Source organism: Mya arenaria, chromosome 8, assembly GCF_026914265.1.
Source record: "Mya arenaria isolate MELC-2E11 chromosome 8, ASM2691426v1".
In the NCBI taxonomy this organism is placed as follows: domain Eukaryota; kingdom Metazoa; phylum Mollusca; class Bivalvia; order Myida; family Myidae; genus Mya; species Mya arenaria.
In genome coordinates this window covers 68,140,327-68,162,412 of record NC_069129.1, presented here as the reverse complement: position 1 = coordinate 68,162,412, position 22,086 = coordinate 68,140,327, and the positions used below count along the sequence as shown (strand labels likewise).

At 34.1% G+C, this 22,086-nt stretch overlaps 3 protein-coding genes across 4 annotated transcripts; all 3 read right to left on the bottom strand.

Moving 5' to 3' along the window:
• Positions 1-834: 834 nt before the first annotated feature.
• Positions 835-8,360, bottom strand: LOC128243579 (borealin-like). The gene is made up of 9 exons (XM_052961425.1): positions 8,107-8,360; positions 6,176-6,339; positions 5,845-5,939; positions 5,480-5,513; positions 5,158-5,254; positions 4,800-4,878; positions 3,731-3,807; positions 3,043-3,226; positions 835-2,244 (listed from the first exon to the last, which is right to left on the bottom strand). The coding sequence occupies exons 2-9, from the start codon at positions 6,321-6,323 to the stop codon at positions 2,122-2,124; spliced, it is 837 nt and encodes a 278-aa protein (XP_052817385.1). The 5' UTR covers positions 6,324-6,339; positions 8,107-8,360; the 3' UTR covers positions 835-2,121.
• A 4,419-nt stretch (positions 8,361-12,779) lies between these two features.
• Positions 12,780-15,430, bottom strand: LOC128242119 (monocarboxylate transporter 12-like). The gene is made up of 2 exons (XM_052959159.1): positions 13,701-15,430; positions 12,780-13,015 (listed from the first exon to the last, which is right to left on the bottom strand). Exons 1-2 carry the CDS (start codon positions 14,983-14,985, stop codon positions 12,882-12,884), a joined length of 1,419 nt encoding a protein of 472 aa, XP_052815119.1. The 5' UTR covers positions 14,986-15,430; the 3' UTR covers positions 12,780-12,881.
• An 893-nt stretch (positions 15,431-16,323) lies between these two features.
• Positions 16,324-20,596, bottom strand: LOC128242120 (monocarboxylate transporter 12-like). Of its 2 annotated transcripts, none has more exons than XM_052959161.1 (2): positions 19,472-20,596; positions 16,324-17,073 (listed from the first exon to the last, which is right to left on the bottom strand). In XM_052959161.1, the coding sequence occupies exons 1-2, from the start codon at positions 20,482-20,484 to the stop codon at positions 17,016-17,018; spliced, it is 1,071 nt and encodes a 356-aa protein (XP_052815121.1). In that variant the 5' UTR covers positions 20,485-20,596; the 3' UTR covers positions 16,324-17,015. The 2 variants fall into 2 exon arrangements, with proteins under 2 accessions (XP_052815121.1, XP_052815120.1); XM_052959160.1 differs by having other exon boundaries at positions 16,327-17,073; positions 19,218-20,596.
• Between the last annotated feature and the right edge of the window lie 1,490 nt (positions 20,597-22,086).

The window sequence follows — 22,086 nt, the reverse complement described above, 5'->3', positions numbered from 1 at the left end:
GCCATAGGTTTTTGCCTCTCATCCAGAGGTTATGGGTTCAAAACGCCCAAGGAGTACTTTCCATGGCCTCTCAGAAAAACACCAGTTCTGGTTTCTAGTCGGGAAACAGTCACGACTGACTCATATCAGCCTTAGCTGTCTTCACATCAAAATGAATAAATACTTCATCAGTTGTACAAACATTATTTTATTAATCAGTAACTTTCCAATAACTGAACATCATATGTATTGCCAGTTTGTTGGACTGATCAGCTCCGACTTGTATTCGCTCTGTAATGCAGCTGTCACTTGCACAAACTTAAGATTAAATCTTACTTGTTTACAGTGAAGAATGAACATATTAAAGACATGAAGTATAAATTGTTTTGGTTATTTTAATATTTCAGTAGTATAAAATGTAATGCGCAGATATTCTCATAAATAAAGCTGAACGATTTACACAAATTGAAAAGAATGAAAACGAAAAACTTACATGTACTAGGCTAATATACTGGTAACATTCTCATAATACCATTTTATTATACGCTTTCCAGAGAGTCATAGATATTATTATCAGCGACAAAAAATGATAGCACGGAACAGAATGGAAAATTGACGTTTAGCATAGGTAAACAGCTCATCATCACATTCAGGGATGTGATTGACCTGGCAGCTCGAGGGCTGAAACATTTTCGACCATGGGTTGATGGGGCGCTCTTGGGATCAAAAGCGCACTGCTGTAGAAGAAAAATGGCTTTTTAGAAGCTCTTTTGAGGGCTCTCCAGACTTAAAATTCGAAGCAAACTTGAATTTTAACTTGGGGGGGGGGGGGGGGGGGGGGGGGGGGGGGGGGCTCTGGTGCCATTAGAGCTGCGGAATTCCGTTAATCCGCGGACAAATCACATCCCTCACATTACAAATACATACATACAAACAATAAATACATGCATAGTTACATTGTAATGCAATTTTATGTTTTAAAAGATGTATCACCCTTTCAAATATTGAAAAAGCAATTTCATATTTTTCAGTTTTCAAATTTTAGCCTGTGCTTACTTCCAAATAAAATGTCCAAGCAAGCGCACAGGGCTTTGACACAATTTAAGCAACACCTTCGTTCGCATACAAATTGGTGTGCTTTTCATAAAAACAATTACTAATTGTCATTATATCTTTCTTTAAGCAAATTTAATAAAAAGAAAAAAATGGTATGTTTTAGTGTAAGATTGCAAAATAATCAACCTGTGAACAACAAAGTCAATATTTAATTCCTGGCTAAACCACTTGTGAAATATGGATTTTGGTGCTCACTCGGTGAAATTTATAATGATTTTTTAGCTGAAACAAACAATAAATCTCACTGTAGTTGTATATATAACAGCAGTATTTAGTACACTCTTACACATTTACAATGTTGATTAATGATAACAATTAGAACTTTGCATTCATGGAAAAAAAATCAACCAATATCAATGTAAAAGAAACACACATTTGGACTCCTGATAAGAAACCAGATTCATTTCTACAGACCGTGAACATTCCAAGGAATATCACATCATCTTTTTTCCCAGATCCAGGTCTGTAACAGAAACATCTAAAACATACTAGAGCTATCACAGAATTTTCAGGGAATTTGTATAAAAATCAAAGAGTTTGAAAAGAAATTAAATAGATGATATAACATCTAACTAATGTTCGAGCATCTGTTTTTGTCTAATGTTTTGTATGAAAGCAAATGTTCAAGTTTAAAAAATGGTATAACCATCCTAACAAATGGTAAGTTGTGTTTACATCTGAAACAATCTTTAAACAAACAAAAGCATTTTTTTTACTAAATTATTATTTTTTACTTAATTATTATTTGTCATAATAAGTGAGATACTCAGTTTTGATCAAAGGGAAGTAACTACAATTGATTTTAAAGCAGTTCTTGAAGTTGATAATAACACCCGTTTCTGTACTCTACTGATTTTTCACTGATAAAACTCTTTTTTCACCAAAAAGCATGAAAGAATATGATATATACAAAAGCCAGAACATAAAACCAGAGTCCTAAAACTGCTATCGGTGAAACAGAACATTAAGAACTTAAAAATCATGTCACTATTTACACACTTTAGGCAGATGCATGTACAATGCTTTTTAGGGGTTGTCCTTGTTCTTGATTATTTTTCCCAGCATGCTCATAAACTCCTGGAGTTCCCCGATATGCATACTCTCTGGCACCGTAATGTTCACCTTGTCACCATCCGCAGCCACCACCGTCTGAACATATAGTGAAAACATTCTTTTCTATTATACTGTTTTATGGACAAATTATGCCATACCTATTTAATCATAGAATTACATGACCTGGGCTGTCAATAAGTTTTAGTTTAAAGTTTCTAAATTGAGGAATTACAGCCCTGCTAGGTAATTTTAAAATTGAGCTTTATAACCTAGGTCCATATTCACTAATGTCTTGATCTGAGTTTGAGACTTAAATTTGTTGTAAAAATGCTATTACAGGAGCAAAAATGGTCAAAACTGCTGTATCAGTTACAAATAATCTTATCTACAATGAAGCCCACATCCTTCGTTATATAAGTAATAACATAGATATTTTGAACCATTTAGAATTTATCTTTCTGAGCTGGAGTCTTAAACTGAGGCCCAAGATGCTAGTGAACATGATCCCTGCATTCTGAGAACATTTAAGACAAAATTTTATACCAAAAATTATGTACAATATTGTGAATATACTACTGATAATCACGTAATACAGTGGAAACAAGTCCATCAGTATAAATAAAACTGACATCAAAGTGTTCAAGTGTTTGCTTAGATTGTTTATGAGAAATTGGCCTAACACAAAGTCAAAGGAATGATATTAAACAACAAAAAAGTACACATTTTTTGCTATAATTTAGCTGGCTCACATGTGCTTTGATCTGAGCATTTTGACTGGTTCTTATTGATAACCATAGACCTATAGAGTAATTTGCAGGCTAAGCTTAAAAGTTTCTGGTCATCATATCAATTAACACAGATACAACATAGAAAAGCCATGCTACTGTCTCTCACCGTTCGTCGCCCAGGGTCTACTGGGCTGCCAGCCATTGACATGAGAGTTTCATCAGGCTGCATCTGTCTCTTCATGGCCGGGGTTACGGGTAATCGGGGGTCAAACTTTGGGGTCACCATTGGCGTCGCTCCCCAGCCCAGTACAGACATGTTCCGAGAACCTGCTAAAGCTGGCGTCACAAAACTGCCAAAGCATAGTCAGAATTAAGTTATACATATCTTCAAGTACAAAGGTTGTGTGAGAACATATATGTACCGCAAGTAACACAAATCCCATGCAGATTGGGTAGTATGCGGAATCAATTCCTACAACCAGATGTTACCCGGTAAACAGAAATGTTCTGTTGGGAGAAATAAAACTTACACAAAATCCTATAAAATGTTACAAAACACCACTAGCTGATTTCAAAGCTCGTATTCCTTACTCAAAAACAGGGCTGAGGCACAAGTCAAAACAATTATTAAACCCAAGGTTATGAGTCTTGTTACTCTATGTGTACTGTCTCTGGATACATGCATTTTAAGTTTCATTTGAATATCCTGAGAACTTTTTTTAGCTACTGTGAAAGTTCACTTTTTTGTAAGACAATGGCAAGAGCACATAAGCTTTGACACACCTCCACTATTTTTCTTCCAAAAAAACAGACAGGCAAGATGAAAATTGCCCAGTTATCAAACAAACTAGTACCTGTTTGAAGGGTCGGGCATTGCATTGGGATTAAATGTGACTCCTTTAGCTTTGTTTGTTGCTCTTTTTCTAGTGGTCTGAAATGCAAACAGCATAAGAAATGACTTAATCGCATAATCAATCAATGGACTCACTGAAAATAAATATTTTTACAGATCATTAATTTGTGAGGTACATGATACAATAATAAGAACTTGATGAAAAATAAATAATCTAATGACTAGTAGATGCAATATTAAAATTGAATCATGTGCAGAAATGTTATCAGTTCATAAAACATTATTTCCAAGGGATGAAAATATTTCAAAGGGATGTTTTAGCCATCGAAAATTAAATTTGAACGTTGTATGCATTGGTTTTGTGAAGTTTAACATGGGCATGATAGCTCATTGTTAGAGCATTTCTTTTGAGGTGGGAGTTCCTGTGCTCAATCCAAGACTGTGTCATATCAAATATAATTATAAAAATAGTATCAGTGACTCCCTTGCCTGGTTCTCTATTTTGAGTGTAGTACTTGGAAACTTGGGAGTACTCAGTACTGGTTGAAATCAATGAAAACTGTATGTTGTTAATTCTAGCTACACCAAGGGGCCTATTAAAATAAGACTCTCTAAGAGCAAAGCAAATTCACCCAGACTCCATTGTATCTGACACCATCTCTCCCACTCAACAACCAACAAGTCCAGAGCTATCACTGGATTGTGATAAGTATACAAAATAATCAAAGGGCAATAACTTTAAAATACCATACACAAGATAATGTTTTGCTCAGCACTTCTCCTTAACACAGGCAATATCTGTATTAAGTTTGAAGTCAATACCTTCAAAACATATGGAGTTGTGGAGGAAAGTAGATATATCCCAATGACCGAGAACAGGCTGAAGGGGCTAGGTGATTTCCTATATATAGTGCAGATATAAAAAGGACTCCATCAGAAATAAAAAAAGTGTACTTTCAAAGGCTCTCCTATATTCAAGGTATGTTATATACTTAAATTCAATGCTTCAATGTCAATTTTAAATCACACTTCACATTATTTACCATAGTCAACTTATGGGCATCACTTACACGTTTGACTGCAGATGTGCCAGCAGTCTGTCCCTCCTCAGGTATCGTATCGATCAACCGCATTGTCTTGTACTTGCTCCTGTACAAACAAAGCGTTAAGCTGTATCATATCATTGTTTATCATATCAATACCTTTAACTTAAATTACTTTGTGTTCAAGCTCCTTTCGAAGAAAACTGACTACCGGTATGTTATAAAGAGTGGACATTAAGTTTTTGACCAACCAGGATGCCCAGACAATAGATATTTGAACCGTCTACTCAAAATGCAAATTGGTATTTTTATTTAACAGAAAAAGCTGTCAGACACTAGCCTGCACATAGCTTAATGTCAGAAGAAAACACAAAGTGGTTCTCACAGTGCGTCTTTGCTGGTCTGGAGACTAGAGGGCACAGAGACGGGCGGCTGACTGGGCACGGCAGTGGGCTCCTCCTCGCCTTCCTGGTCAGTGTACTCTGGAATATGAACACGACAAATTATAAACTTGTAAAGCTACTATGAATGAAACGGGTTGGTTACTTTGGTTGAATATTGATTTTACTTAACTAAGATGGAAGAGTAAAAATATAGCGTTCTGAAAAATACATTTTCATATTATATTAAAACAAGAGATAAAATCATTCTTCTGCCTTCTTCCAAATCACTTTGACTCTAAATATTTATCTCCAAGAAATACTTACCTATGTACTCAAGCAATGTCATCTGCAACTCTCTCTGAAAGTAAAAGACAAAGTGAGAAAAATTGTGTGAACTAAACAATATTTGATTCATCAATTAATACATGTGACAAGTGAAAAATTGCCAGCCTGCTGTAAGTTATTAATGTTTGTAAACTATTAAAGAATGATTTAACATCAACTTGTTCTCGGGAGATTTGGGCAAAAACACTATCAGCTACAGGGGAAAGATTTAAAGTTATTTTAAACTCTTAATCATCTGGAGGTACCAGGCTGTCAAAACTAAATTATCTGTAGATCTATGCATTCCTGACTTTAAAATGAGCAATCTCAAAGAATTATATTCACAAAATTCTAAATAAACATACAGGTGAGAGTTTGAGCATTATCTGTGTGTAATGTTTGTTGATGGCTTTCTTTACAGCTTCCGACTCTTCCTCATATTCCTGCTTGCACTGCTCCACTGAAAATACAAATATGGAATTAATTGTCTGCAAAAGTTAATTATGATAAAATACCATTAAAAACAAAATTGTAAGATAATGTTAATATTTTACAATCTGCAAAACGATTCTTATTATACAGTGTTAATTGAACTTATTAAGAACCATTTTCCTAAGTTAAACTGCATCTTACAAAATTTTGCAAAAGATGTTTTGATTAAACAAATAACCTTTCAATTCAGAGAAATTTACAAACCATTCAGTCTGAAGTCATTAAGAATTCCTTTCATTTTATCTTCACTTTGTTTCTGAGACATTCCATTAATGAGGTCATCCTCATGTGATGCCGACAGCACTGGCTTTGCATGCTTCGTCGGTGCTGTTGTATTTCTCTTACGTGGCATTCTTCTCCTTTTTGAACTAAATATAATGATTATAAACACAAGTAAATATTTCATGTCAAACAAGAACTTCTAGGTTCATAATGTGACTCTACATAAAATGTCACTGATGTGGCCAATCCTTGGTCTATTGGCAGTCATTTGACCGTCAACCCAGGTGTTGCTAATTTGATCCCCTGCCTAACCACTTTAAATACAAATCGTCTTTGCGGAGGGAAGTTAAATGAGAATCTGGTATGACAGTGCTAAAACTCCTTAATTGGGACATGCTAATTGACAAACCAGGGCCATATACTAACTGTGCACTATTATTTGATTTGCCGCAAAATATTCCCACAATAATGTGCATTAAATGAAATTTTAGACACTCATCTGTTTCAATAAAACTTATTTTTTGTGTACGGAACTAATATAGAATAACATTATCTGGTAATATTTCTTGTTTTCATGATATTTTATAGGCGCAATATGTTTTAACCTGGAATCCTGATCGGAATAACTACCCTTCATACAAAACAATTGGTACGTGAAGGATTAGTCCAAATAATTGTACGTTGACGGATTTTTTTTAGATTTTTGATATGGCAAATCCTTCACGTACAAATTGTTTAGTATCAAAAGTGGGTAGTTGTTCCGATCAGGATTCCGGGTTAAAGCATATAGCGTCTATAAAATATCATAAAAACAAGAAATATTACCAGATAATGTTATTTTATATTAGTTCCGTACACAATTTTTTTTATCCAACTTATAATTATGAATTTGACGGCTTTTCTTCATTTCATTCTGTCAAAACATAACGATATATACATGAAGGGCACCTGCAAGGCTTCAGGGCACAGTTTTAAATCGCTCGGAACATTTCGGCCATGGCCGAGTTGTTAAGATTGTATAACGAGGTCTATCTCGAAGCTTTGTTGGAGGAGGCCGAGTTATTAGGATTGTATCGAGTTGTTCCCCTTCGCATAATTGTTATCTGTGCCAGTCAACTTTCGTTTTATTGGAAAGGTAAACAACTTGTTTTAATGGATTAAATGCTTGTTTAGTGCAAAATAACTTTTCACTTACATGGCAAAATATGAATATAACTCTTTATGATCAATTTCAACCATAAAATACTTCACTTAAAACAATTTCAATATTTTTAAAACACCCCCGTTTTTTGCACATTCCCGTTTAGACCACAGGTACTTGACACAAACTTTTTTTAATGTTCTATATGGGCTATATACTATAATAATATCTTAATAAACATATATATATAGGCCGATTTTTTATTTTGTGACTTCCGCCTGTGGTTTAGACGTTAGGGATTGGAAGAATCCCGTATAACACGTCAATTATTTTAGACTACGTGAAGGATTTGCCACATCAAAAATTGTAAAAAAATTCTGTTAACATACTATTATTTGGACTAGTTCCGAATGTGCTGTCAATTTGTTTTATGTTGTTTCTGGGAGTAAGATTGTATTATTGGTCCCAGGTTGTTTTAATAAAGAAGTATAATTACAAATGATTTGTCATTGATTAAACATAAATCAACCAATATTTTTGTATACAAAAGATCACTCAAACCGTATGTATCGTATTGGTAACGTGTAACCGACATAGCAATCTTTACGACTCAGTATTTCATGTCATCTATAATTTGCAAACGCGTTCATTTTCTACAAAATTGTTAATCAGAAATATGGCTATTCCGAAATATTTGTTGGGTCCCTACGATTTCGGATAAATGGTGTTCAACTGTATATATGTGTCAGTTAAAACATAAAAGAGTACAAACCTTATATGAGGATCGGTCCAGTTGGGATTATTTTTAGTTGAAACCGCTTAATTGGTACGAATGAGACGAGTGCGAAAAACTATTCCAAAATTTCCTTAAGAAACATTCACAATGAAATTTCACCTGCTCTGTGAAATGTAACTTAATTCTCAAAACGTATGTAAGGCTTTTAATGTGACCAATAGCTAATAAACATGTTATATGACCAAAGATTATACAAAATTCATCAAATATTATTTTGAAGTTTTTCAATGTTGCCGCTTTCTTTTAACCCAAAGAAAATTCGAACCATCTTTTTCTTTGTGGCAATAAAATGAGGATGGTAAAAGCCGGTCGCTAGCAACCTCTTTTAATCTTGGACTAGAAAATCCAAATTTTAGTTATACTAAGAAATATTATCGCTCTTGATATATATATTTTTCTATCATACATGTACATGTATATCGAAGATATACAATTGCATAAGAATGTCAATAATTAACATACTTCCGTTTGAAAAACTGCATTAATTGAAGATGTGAACAAATTAAATCTAGACTATTTCTGATTATATGTTATCATTAAACGGCGGCGGAAACTATTCAATCCGAAAAATCCAGCCTATGCAATCATCACTGATGGCGACAGCTTGATCTTCATATGCCATTGTTGCCCAGTTGACAATTCATGCAGATTGATTTTACTTTTTTACCAGTTATTGGTTATTGTTTCCCTTAGACCATGATATGTTATATGGTTGAGTGATTTCTTTGAGATTGGTCAGGTGACATTAATTATCATTGTTGCAAAGATTTTCCCTCCAGTGTTCAAACGGCTTAAGAAGTTGTGGAAGTTTTTTAATTTGATTTGGTCCAAGTAAAGGAAAACTATTATGATCTTCTTCTTTTTTTTGGATTTTATCTTTCAACTATTCTATTTGTGTTTGCAATGTGTTGGAAATGTAATCATGCATTTTGTAGATTTGTCAGCCTGAATTATGTATTTTCGTGGTATTAGACTTTTGGGGATTGGTTTCAATATAGCATAATTTGCTAATTGTTCTTTACATTTAATATTGCGTTCATGGTTTTGGGTTTTTCCCCCGTTATAACAGACAGACAGACAGACAGACAATTTATTTTGACTTGTACAATGTACATCGTCAACAACACATAATGATATAACATATAATGTCAACGTGTATGTAAAGTAACAGATAATGCAAACAAATTAGTATATATATACAAATATATATGTACAAAAGTATTCAATACTTCTAAGTAATTAAATTAAATAAACTAATATATATATATATATATATATATATATATATATATATATATATATATATATATATATATATATATATATATATATATATATATATATATATATATATATATATATATATATATATATATATATATATCAGAGGATGAACATTAAATAGAATTATGTTCTAACATTAATCAAAGCGGATCTTTCTTTGAGAGCATTTTTAACAAACAGACATAAGTTAATCAGTTCAGCTCTATTGTTAGATTTCAACAGCTGCATATATTTAAATACAGAAGGTCTTATAAAGTAACAATTGTTGATATATTTCTTTCTTAAATTGATAAAGGATTTACAAACACAAATAAAATGATATTCATCTTCGATGTCATTAGAGTTACAACACAAACAATATCTTTGGTTGCGTACAACGTTATTTCTATTGTATCTACCAGTTTGAATATGGAGTGGGTGCACGGACAGCCGTAGTCTACAAAAGAAAAAACGTAAGCTCTTTGGTAAAATATCTAAATAAGGTTCATATTCCAGACAGGTTTTAAAATGTCTATACACATCTAACACCGTGCTATTTTCTATAGTACTATACCAATCTTGTTTAAAAGTATCGATAATTCTACATTTGAATTTTTTTATGAATGATTTAACATCAATATTGTAAATATCACCAAACACATAACTAAAACCATAATCATTTAATATCTTTTTAACATTATACACCCAATTACGGCAACCTTTATCACTATCACTCTTAGCCTGTTTGTATACAGATTTTATGATAATATTATCACTGTTAGCAACCTTAAACCAATAAGACAATATACGCACATATCTATGAATATATAATGGATATCTACCCAACTCTCCGTAAACAGTGGCATTGCAAGTGTTTGTTTTAACGTTCAGTAATCTTTTACAAAATTTCAAATGAATTCTTTCTAATTCCTTTGATTTAGTATACCCCCAAACCTCTGCCGAATAATTTAAAATAGAACCAACAAATGCGTCAAATAACTGACACATAATTTTGGGTTTTAAGTCATAATCTTGACATTTACAAAATAATACGTTCATTGCCTTAAGTGCTTTGCCATTTAAATGTTCTTGGTTTAGGTTAAAATTTCCAGTATAATTAAAAACAACACCCAACTAATTAAAATCATCAACAACTTGTATATCATGGCCATTGTAAGTCCATCTTTCATTGGGAAATAATCCGCCTCTTTTACGAAACACCATGATTTTCGTCTTATCAATATTCACCTTTAATCCCCAGGTATTACAGTAATTTGACAAATTGTCCAAATGGGTTTGAATTTCTTCAGGAGATTTTCCTACAATGGCCATATCATCAGCAAATAATAGCATAATTATGACAATATCATCTATTTGTAATCCTGAATTAATATCATTTTGTAAATACAATTCAATATCTTCCACAAATAAAGAAAATAACAAAGGGGACATAACTTCACCCTGACGTAACCCAACAGCATAGCTAAAGTATTCAGAATATGATGACAACGATTTTACACAAGATTTAACCTTCATATACATATCACGCACTATTCTAAGTATTTTTCCCTGTATTCCACATTTATACATTTTCAGCCATAGGGCATTTCTATAAATAGTATCAAAACATTTCATCATATCAACATATATAACATAAAGCCTTTTGATTCAAACAAATAATTTTGAATAAGAGATAACAATATAAATACAGCATCAGTGGTAGAGCGCCCTTTTCTGAATCCGAATTATAACCAGCATGAACTGCATTCACCTGAGAGATGTGTGATTGAGAGTGAGAAGTTCAGTCACTCAGACCTGGTAGGTGAATAATGTAAACTGTTTTGTACATGTTTGTTTGTTGCATATGTACATTGTTAAGTCATTGTATGTGTTATGTCTTTTTAACGCCACTAGACAATTACTTGACGTATGTGTAATATCATACTTAAGTAACGCATATATTCTTTGTTTACTATATACATTATGTTTATATTACAACAAAAGTTATATATGTATTGTAATAAGTATTGCTACCCATTTCTATTTTCAGAACGTGCTCTCTTATATTATATGGAACATTATAAGGATTACGTTTATTTGAACTATATGAATATGGATGTTTATGATAACAGAAATGGTGCAATAAAAATAAAAACAAACCCAGTATGCCTTTCTACCATTCCCATAAGAACTATTGGATTAGTGTAAAAGTTTAGAATGGTAATGCCATTGCGGTGACTATAAATGAAAAAGATCCATGTATGTTTGAAGGAAACCAACAACGTGACATTTTACATATGCCAAAAACGTATGACAAGTTGTTGTTTTTATTTCTGTCATTCCAAATAACTCCAACTTTTGTTGCTAGGCAGCTCTAAATCGGCCTCGTGAAAATGGCATTCACCATTGGCGGAATTAAGCCAGAGAAATTGAATAGGAGTTTTTAAATACATTAATTTTACCGATTGATACTGAAGTTTTGGTGTGTCCATCATAGCTACAATGCTCAATGTTGGCATACATTTTGTCTGCATTATCAACAGATGGTAGCTCCAAATTAAGTGCCACATCTTTAACAATATATCCGAGTTTCTATTATAAAGAACTCCACGGCTGATGACGCTCATGTCATAAAGAGGAGGAAAACTGCTCCGATCTTTCAGTGCACGGAGCTGACACTCGTAAATAGAGGTGGATATCAGAACCGTTACTTTATAATACGTGACATTATTATGAACAAGTGAAACACAGATTCCCTAAATAACAATCCAAACAGAAAACGGACGGTTTCAGGATCAGACGTTAGAGAGGGCGCAATTGAAGGATGAACTCCCCCCTCCCCCCACAGGAACCGGGAAGCATATGCCCTATCGTTGTGTAGGGGCTTGGGTGTCCTCCACTATAAGAACATTTTGGCTGCTCTTATTTCTTACATGGTGCACTTACGTGTAATCTATACATATGTTTTGCACAATATTAGCACAGATACATAGTTAAAGCTGCCTTATTCGACCATTGACTAATGGAATCCTTCTACTTAAGTGTGTTTGCATGAATATGATGATAATATGATAATCGCGATACTAATAAAAGTGTGTTATACTCTGTTGCTCACATCGCATCATGCATGCATAACAAGTTTAAACGATACGTTAAAGGTCGTCGGCGGCGGTGGCCTTTACACCCTTGCAGTCAATATTTTGTACATATCCTCAAACATAAGTGTGTATAATTTCATCGTACATACATGGGTGTGCCTCTAAATCAAGTATATACTATGGAATACTTTGATTTTAATTTTTTTAATTAACGTTCTTGATGAATTCACGTTGAAAGAGAACATTTTTCTATGATTTATTTGAATAAACTAGATATTGCCACTGGTAACTGATTTTTAACAAAGTGCGTGATTTGAAAAAAAAAACAAAAACAAACAACAACAACCTTTGATTCGTTTCATGGTTAAAGTTATGTAGAAGAATAGACATTCATTTATTTTCTTTACCGTTATTTCTCTTTTTGAACAGTGGTAATAGCAGATATATACATGCAGATACACTTATGCTAAAACCAGCAGCGTAGAAGGTCATGTCGTAACCACCCGATATGTCGCACAGCCACCCTGAAGAAGAACAAATTAGGTAAGCAAAGTATAATTGCATGACGAAAATATGCATTTTAATATTTTCTGATTATTTGAATATTGAAACTATTACGAGGTCATAATAGCAAACTCATTAAACAACGGTGACGAACTGCACTATTTACTTATATGTCCATTGTTTAATCCTATCAGAAAAAATACATCCATTGTCGTTTTTACTCAAGACCTAATGCCTTGAATTTTAGTGAAGTTTTTGTAAAAACCTGGATACCTAAAGGAAGATAGCATTTTTGTTAAAATCTTAGTTAATCACTATAAACGAATCTGATCATGTGTTCAATAGTTTTTCATTACTGTGTCGGTTATATTGTACATACCTTAATTCAAATAAATGAATTTGTTTTGTTATAAAAATAATACTATTTGAATTAATCACATTTCCCTTACTAATTATATTTGTTTGCTATAATGATGGCATTATGAACTCCAAACATGTTGTGAAGCCGCCATAAACCCGTCCCTTTATACCTCTTGTACCTGTGTTCACGTGTAGTTATATTGAGTTTTCACGTGCTTTTGCGTAAATGTAACTGTGATATAATAAAATAATATTGAGTTCAGTTGAGTTGCAAAATAAAAAAAAGTCTACTAATGCACATTGTTATTCCAATAGGTTCAGAGAACTATGACAAAGAATACATGCCTGCAAAGGGTGGTCCGATTAAGTTGGCTAATCCCTCCATGAGCATGATGACACCGAAGGCATTATCAAAATGTTCCAGTCCAACAATATCAATAACAACTATGGAAACAAGAGCTTCAGTCGCTGCGGAAAACATACCAAAGCAAGCTGCTAAGAATGCAATTGGAACGTATGTTTTACACAAGGGGATTACAGCAACACCTATGCCACATACAAAAATAGAAACACCATACAGAAGTGACGTACTAACATACTCTCTGTCTCCTAGGCAGCCATATAAAAGAATTCCTCCCATATGAACAATACCAATAAGCGAGATCAAGAAAGCTGCGCTCGACTCTTGTATGCCGACACTCTGCGACTTCCCGACAAGAAATACATATGGCACATCATACCAAAAATACATAACAAAAATTGACACTGAGAATAACAACAACGGCACGTTTTTGAATAACCCAAGTAAAGGGTGTATACAACCGCAACGTTGAGACTGCTTTTCAATCTGACGGGAGACTAACGAATTTAAGCTTCTTGAAAGTGTTGTCGCGGGATTCTTACAGTTTTCATGAGGAATATTCTTTTCCAAAAGTTTTTCATCACTGTCAGTTACCTTGCGTTTATCATCGATGACGTTTATACCTTCCGGTATTTGGTCAGACAATTCTTTATCACTGCTCTCTGTAATTGACAAAGTCATTTCTATCGACTCTAGTGGTCGATAGAGTGCACCACATACTATAATATTTGCAACAATGCCACTGAGAATTAGTAAACTTCCTCTCCAGCCAAACTTTGAAATCAGTGTATACGTCAACGGTGCAAATATTACGGTTCCTAAACCAGATCCTGATTCGGCTATTCCTATTGCCAGAGCTCGGCGTTTGTTGAAGTAATTGGCGACAATGACAACTGAGTTGAAATACGGCAGTGACATTCCAATTCCGGAAAGAAGGCCATAGCTAAGTGTTAACATTAACACTGAACTTGAAAATGTACCGAGGAAAAATCCAATGAAAGCAATTAATCCACCAAACATTGTTGAGTTTCTATATCCAAATTTTCTTGATATTACAGAAGCTAGTGGGCCACATAACAATGGCATAGAGAAGAACAGAGATCCTATCCACGCTGTGTTACTTTTTGATTTTTTAAAGTCCTTAAGGAAATGCTCGTACAAAATTCCAAAAGAGTAGCTGCATCCATCGTATATTATATTAAATATCAACGAAGCTCCAACAATGACCCACCCCCAACTTCCGTCGGGTACGAAGTAGCCTTCCGTCATTTTCTTAAATTATTAGGTTACACAGCTCAGGCATTTATGTTTATTTATAACACACAGCCAATTTTGTTCATACTCGTATGCTAGATACAGCACATGATTTCTAATAGCATAAGTATAATCAATATAGCTAGGCAAAGCGTGCTATGCATGGATTAACACGTTCTCTTTCATGCGTTCCTGATCACAGTAAACGTTTGATTGGCCAATTGAGAACAGGATATATTGGTGAAATGGGTTACAGTTTACAACCTATACTTCATTAATAGTTGGTCACGGATATATTTATCTTAAACCTGTTTGGATTATTTGAGGTCATGTGCGGTTCATAAACATGTTTAGGTCAGTTTTTGGTCCGAAGTTAATCTTTGAGCTGTGACCTTTTAGACAAGCTCAAGTGGCGGCTATAGCGGCGGGGGGATAAGGGCCCGTGCCCCCCTCCCTCCAGTTGGCTTGCAAATGAACTTTATTGTTACCTTAAATTGATACCATAATAATTAAAACGCTGTTACATTTAAGTTTGTTTGCATGAATATGATGATAATCGCGATACAAATAAAATTGTGTCATGCTCTAGCTGTTGCTCATTTCGCATAATGCATGCATAACAAGTTTAAACATTATGCACGTTAAAGGCCGTCGTCGGCGGCGGCCTTAACACTCTTGCAGTCAATAGTTTGTACGTAGGAATAATTAAGCCATTTTATGACAAATTACAGACAAAAACAACGATTCTTAACAAAACCTGGTAACTATAGTACTACCCATAAAAATGACCGCCACTACAGCAATGCCCAAAACCGGACAAGTCATATTTGAACTCAAATTTGCTTTTCTACAACCAATAAAATCTAAACCTTCTGTGCATTTTTGATAGCTCAATCTATAATCTATACATTGAAATACATTACTTGACACACAAAAAGAAACCGCGAGTAATTAATGAACCCAGTCAGTGTTGTTGTTTTCACTTGTAAGTCAGAAATGTATTTGGATTCCTAAATTCTATCATTCTGTCCCTATACATGAACACCATTTTGCAAATACATTTTGCTTGCAGAAGATAAACATTAACACAATTCAATAAACACGTAAGGCACAGCGAACCTTCTGTTCGTTAACAATCCAAATTCATCGACTAAACATGCAATTTGTTGATTGAGTCCGAACTCCCCTGAAACTTTAATACTTGCACAATTAAGGCCCGAAGTCGCTCACATACCCTCGGACATACGTGTATATTTTATCGTGCATGAAATTAATGGACATGGCTCGCAATCAAATATATAATATGGAATACATTGATTCATAACGTTTAAAATTCTAACATTATTTATTATCTGTCTTGATGAATATTTATGCAAAAAGCTATAGAAACAAGCTCAGTAGCAAAATGTTTAAACATAAACCCGGTTTAGTGGCACTGGGCAAACGCCAAAGACATAGAACAAAAAATCACAAACAAGAAACAGAAGAACAGCATAAAACTCCCCTTACAGCACAGTGCATACATACTATATATATATATATATATATACTAAATAGGTATGTTTATCATGAATTGTTAGGTACCGCCTTGGAACGGTCAGTAAAATGTAAATTTACTGGAGGTTTAAACCAGTTTATGTGCACAAACCTCACTCTTATCCCAACAATCCTTAATAAAGAGAAAACGCAAAAGGTAAATCTTATCAAAGTACTTATTGAACTCCCGTTGTAAGAGAACATTTTTCACTATAACTTTATTCTAATAAAAAACCTGCTTTACTAGTCAATGGTTACTGATTTATAACTTTATTCTAATGGAAAACCTGCTTAACTAGTCACTGGTAACTGATCTATAACTTTATTCTAATGGAAAACCTGCTTAACTAGTCACTGGTAACTGATTTTTAACAAAGTTCATGATTTGGAAAAAAACAAAACATTTTCATACGATATGTAGAAGAATAGACATTCATTCAATTTCTTTACCGCTATTTCTCTTTTTGAACAGTGGTAATAGCAGATATATACATGCAGATACACTTATGCTAAAACCAGCAGCGTAGAAGGTCATGTCGTAGCCACCCGATATGTCGCACAGCCACCCTGAAGAAGAAAAAAAAATAGGTAATCAAAGTGATTGCATGACGAAAATATACATTTTAATATTTTCTGATAATTTGAGTATTGAAACTTTTACCAGATCATAATAGCAAACTCATTATACAACGATGCAAAAAATACATCCATTGTCGTTTTTACTTAAGACCTTATGACTTGAATTTTAGTGAAGTTTTAAATTGTAAGAACCCGGATATACCTTGAAGACACCATTTTGGGTTAAAATCTTAGTAAATCACTTTAAACGAATCTGATCATGTGTTCAATAGTTTTTCATTAGTTTTCTCCCACCTCAGATAAGTAGATCCAATAATTTAACCATGCTAGATATTCTTATCTTGCCCACGGGCGAAGATAAAATGCCCGTATGGAACTTCTTTTAATGGTCACCATTTTGTAATTACCTCCCTTGTTGAAGACTGTCGTCTGTAGCGCATCATAGAAACCTTGTCTTGTGGCAATATTTAGAACGCTATTTAATTATTTCTCGCTTCAAATGTCACCAGAAAACAGTTTTCACGCACCTTTCAAGAAATAATGCTTCACTCTTATTAGAACTATGTAAAGACCGATCAGACCATTTACATACTCTGAATCACTGCGCGAATATCCATGACAACCACGAATTATCGCATATCCGTACGCATTTATTTTCACTAAGCACAAAAGAGTTCCAGCAAAAAATACATTTTTACTTAATTTTGTTTAACTGAGGTGGGAGAAAAAGCATCTACCATAGCCGCTCGTGTAAGATAGGTTCATCCCGACCCTCGCGCAGGGTGTTTTGCGGAAACTCGGTAAACCTCGTTTCCGCAAAACACCCTACGCTCGGGTCGGGATGAACCTATCTTACACTCTCTGCCATGGAAGATACTTATAATCTCATTACTGTATCGGTTATATTGTGCCTTAATTCAAATACGTGAATTTGTTTTGCTATAAAAATAATAGTACTATTAGAACTAACCACATTTCCCTTACTAATTATATTTGTTTTGTATAATGATGAACTCCAAAGCTGTTGTGAAGCCGCCATTAACCCACCTGTAGTTATATTGAGTTTTCACATGTTTTTTTACTTAAATGTATCGCAGTGTCATTTCAATGCTTTATTGAAATAACGTTTATCGTAATCATTGAAATAAACGTTGAATCGATTACTGAGTTTCATATCATCATTTGTCCCTTCCGCAATTAAACTTGCTATGCATTCATGTACGCGTTAGATTATTATAGCTAGAGCGTAGATTACTTGTTAAGGTAGTTTATACCTCTAACACTAGCATCTCATTTAAACTGATCTCTTGGAAAAACTACATGTGTATATATATTAGTTTAATTAGAACTCTTTAATGGCATTTTGAATAAATGCCCTTTTTTCATTCAATCAACGTGTTTGTTTTTCCCTTCGTCCATACAAGTTCGCCTTAGACTGGTTTTCGTTCTACCTAAACTTGGTCAATACATAAATGAAATTTTATGGAAAAACATTTATAAACTTGAACAAATAAACTATTAGTTGTGTGTCACCTTTTTAACCGTTAAGGTATTTTCTTAGCATTGATTATTATTTTTAACCAATCATTTGACTAGATTTCATCACGTGACACGCCTAAGCCAATGACATTGTTCTTGGCCATTCTCAGATATTTTTCAGCGTGGGCGATTGCCTCGCCAAACTTAATAAATGTTTGATTACCTCCTCCTCCTATGAGAATATTCTTATTTGATATTATTTACATTATTTCCTGTTCATGATTTATATTGCAGGTACGGTATATCATTTGTTCTACCATTTCATCATTTCACCATTATTGAACCATTTGTGTTTCATGACTTTATATGACATTATATCTATTTGTATTGCCGTCGACAGAACAGTGTATTTATGTATTGGCCATAATTCGCTTGACCATTGCTTAACTAGCATGATTTACAATATATAGTTTACATATATATTGCAGTCTTCCCGTCTTCTATGAACCTTAAAAGCCCATCCGGCAACAAATGTAAACTGTGATATAATAAAATAATATTGAGTTCAGATGAGTTGCAAAAATACGAATAAAGTCTACTAATGCACATTGTTATTCCAATAGGTTTATAGAATTATGACAAAGAATACATGCCTGCAAAGGGTGGTCCAATTAAGTTGGCTAATCCCTCCATGAGCATGATGACACCGAAGGCATTATCAAAATATTCCAGGCCAACAATATCAATAACAACTATGGAAACAAGAGCTTCAGTCGCTGCAGAAAACATACCAAAGCAAGCTGCTAAGAATGCAATTGGAACGTATGTTTTACACAAGGGGATTACAGCAACACCTATGCCACATAAAAAAATAGAAACACCATACAGAAGTGACGTACTAACATACTTTTTGTCTCCCAGGCAGCCATATAAAAGAATTCCTCCCATATGAACAATACCAATAAGCGAGATCAAGAAAGCTGCGCTCGACTCTTGTATGCCGACACTCTGCGACTTCCCGACAAGAAATACATATGGCACATCATACCAAAAATACATAACAAAAATTGACACTGAGAATAACAACAACGGCACGTTTTTGAATAACCCAAGTAAAGGGTGTATACAACCGCAACGTTGAGACTGCTTTTCAATCTGACGGGAGACTAACGAATTTAAGCTTCTTGAAAGTCTTGTCGCGGAATTCTTACAGTTTTCATGAAGAATATTCTTTTCCAAAAGTGTTTCATCACTGTCAGTATCCTTGCGTTTATCATCGATGGCGTGTATACTTTCCGGTATTTGGTCAGACAATTCTTTATCACTGCACTCTGTAATTGACTCTAGTGGTCGATAGAGAGCACCACATACTATAATATTTGCAACAATGCCACTGAGAATTAGTAAACTTCCTCTCCAGCCAAACTTTGAAATCAGTGTGTACGTCAACGGTGCAAATATTACGGTTCCTAAACCAGATCCTGATTCGGCTATTCCTATTGCCAGAGCTCGGCGTTTGTTGAAGTAATTGGCGACAATGACAACTGAGTTGAAATACGGAAGTGACATTCCAATTCCGGAAAAAAGGCCATAGCTAAATGTTAACATTAACACTGAACTTGAAAATGTACCGAGGAAAAATCCAATGAAAGCTATTAATCCACCAAACATTGTTGAGTTTCTATATCCAAATTTTCTTGATATTACAGAAGCTAGTGGGCCACATAACAATGGCATAGAGAAGAACAGAGATCCTATCCACGCTGTGTTACTTTTTGTTTCTCTAAAGTCCTTAAGGAAATGCTCGTACAAAATTCCGAAAGAGTAGCTGCATCCGTCGTATATTATATTAAATATCAACGAAGCTGCAACAATGACCCACCCCCAACCTCCGTCGGGGACGAAGATGTGTTCCGTCATTTTTTAAATTTATTTAGTTTACACAGCTTAAGCATTTATGTACAGCTTTATTTCATAACCCACAGCCATGTTTGTTTAAACTCGTATGCTAATCTACAACACATGCTTATCAATAGCATGTGTACAATTGGATCAATATAGCCTAATAAGGCAAAGCGTGCTATGCGTGAATTAACACGTCCTGTTTCACGCATTCCCGATATCAGTCAACGTTTGAATAATCACTTGAGAACAGGATATATTGGTGAAATGGGTTACAATTTACAAACTATACTTCATTAATAATTTGTCATGGAAATATTTATCCTAAACCATTTAGATTATTTAACGTCATGTGCGGTTCATAAACATGTTTAGGTCAGTTTTTTGGTCCGAAGTTAACCTTTGAGTTGTGACCTTTTGGACAAGTTATAGTGGCGGTTCAAGCGGGGGGCATAAGGGCCCGTGTCCCCCCTCCCTCCAGTTGGCCTGCAAATGAACTTTATTTTAAACTTAAAGTGACAGTCTTATTCAAAATCAAAACGTACACATGTTTAACAAACATAAATGTTGAGTTACCTTTTTCAGAGTAACTTACTTTATAGCAAATATCTACCTATTAATCTGCTTAACGCAGTAGAAACATAGTCAGCACATATAGAGCAGAAGGTAACGCGCAGCGATGTGGTGCGAAAGGTTGCGTGTTCGTATCCGTAGAGGTTAATATTTCTATTGTTTTTTATTTTTGCATTATTTTTAATTTTCATAATGTTGCATTTTTGTCAACAAAGCTGGGTTCGTGTTAGTTTGCTACTTATTTTACCATGTTCATCCAGTTTTATAACAATGTATTTCATAGAATTTTAAAACAATTTGTATAACAACGTAGTTCATAGAATTTTAAAACAATATTTTTATAATACATTAACAAATGATTTTAGTTTTTAAATAATGTGAGCTTTGATCGCGATAAGTTAGTACTTATGATTGGATGTGTGTGATAAAAACTAACTCTATCTTTGCACGATTTTAACATGCATTTTTTGTGAAATGTCTACATGTATGTATTGAACATAGGAAATAACAAGAAGGAGAAATTGAGTTTCGAACTCACAAACGTTGTTACCTATCATTAGAACTCCAGCATGCTACTGATACTGCTATGACAACCTGTACATAAGAGGTGTTACTTTAATTACCATCATGAGCTATGATTGAAATAATTACCCAATACATGATTTTACCAAACTTTCTTTAAATACTCAAGTATATACATTCACGGCTCAATGTGTGAAATCGGTTCATAGTTTAATCATATAATACACTTATTGTTTTGCAAATGTATAGACATACGAATTCATAATTATACATACACATACATATTCAGTCAAGACTCGTTATATCGCAGTCGTATGGATCTCTGTAAATACTTCGAGATAACGAACATTAGAAATAATCGAAATACAAAAGTGTTTAATCTAAATCGAAAAAAAGTCAAAACGTTCCCGACAAAACCAGAACATCGAGATAACAGAGTTCTGCATAGCGAGTTTCGACTGTTAATCACTCAAAATGAACCGGTTTGGGTTTTAAGTTATGAAGTTTAAGACCGTTTTCATCCTT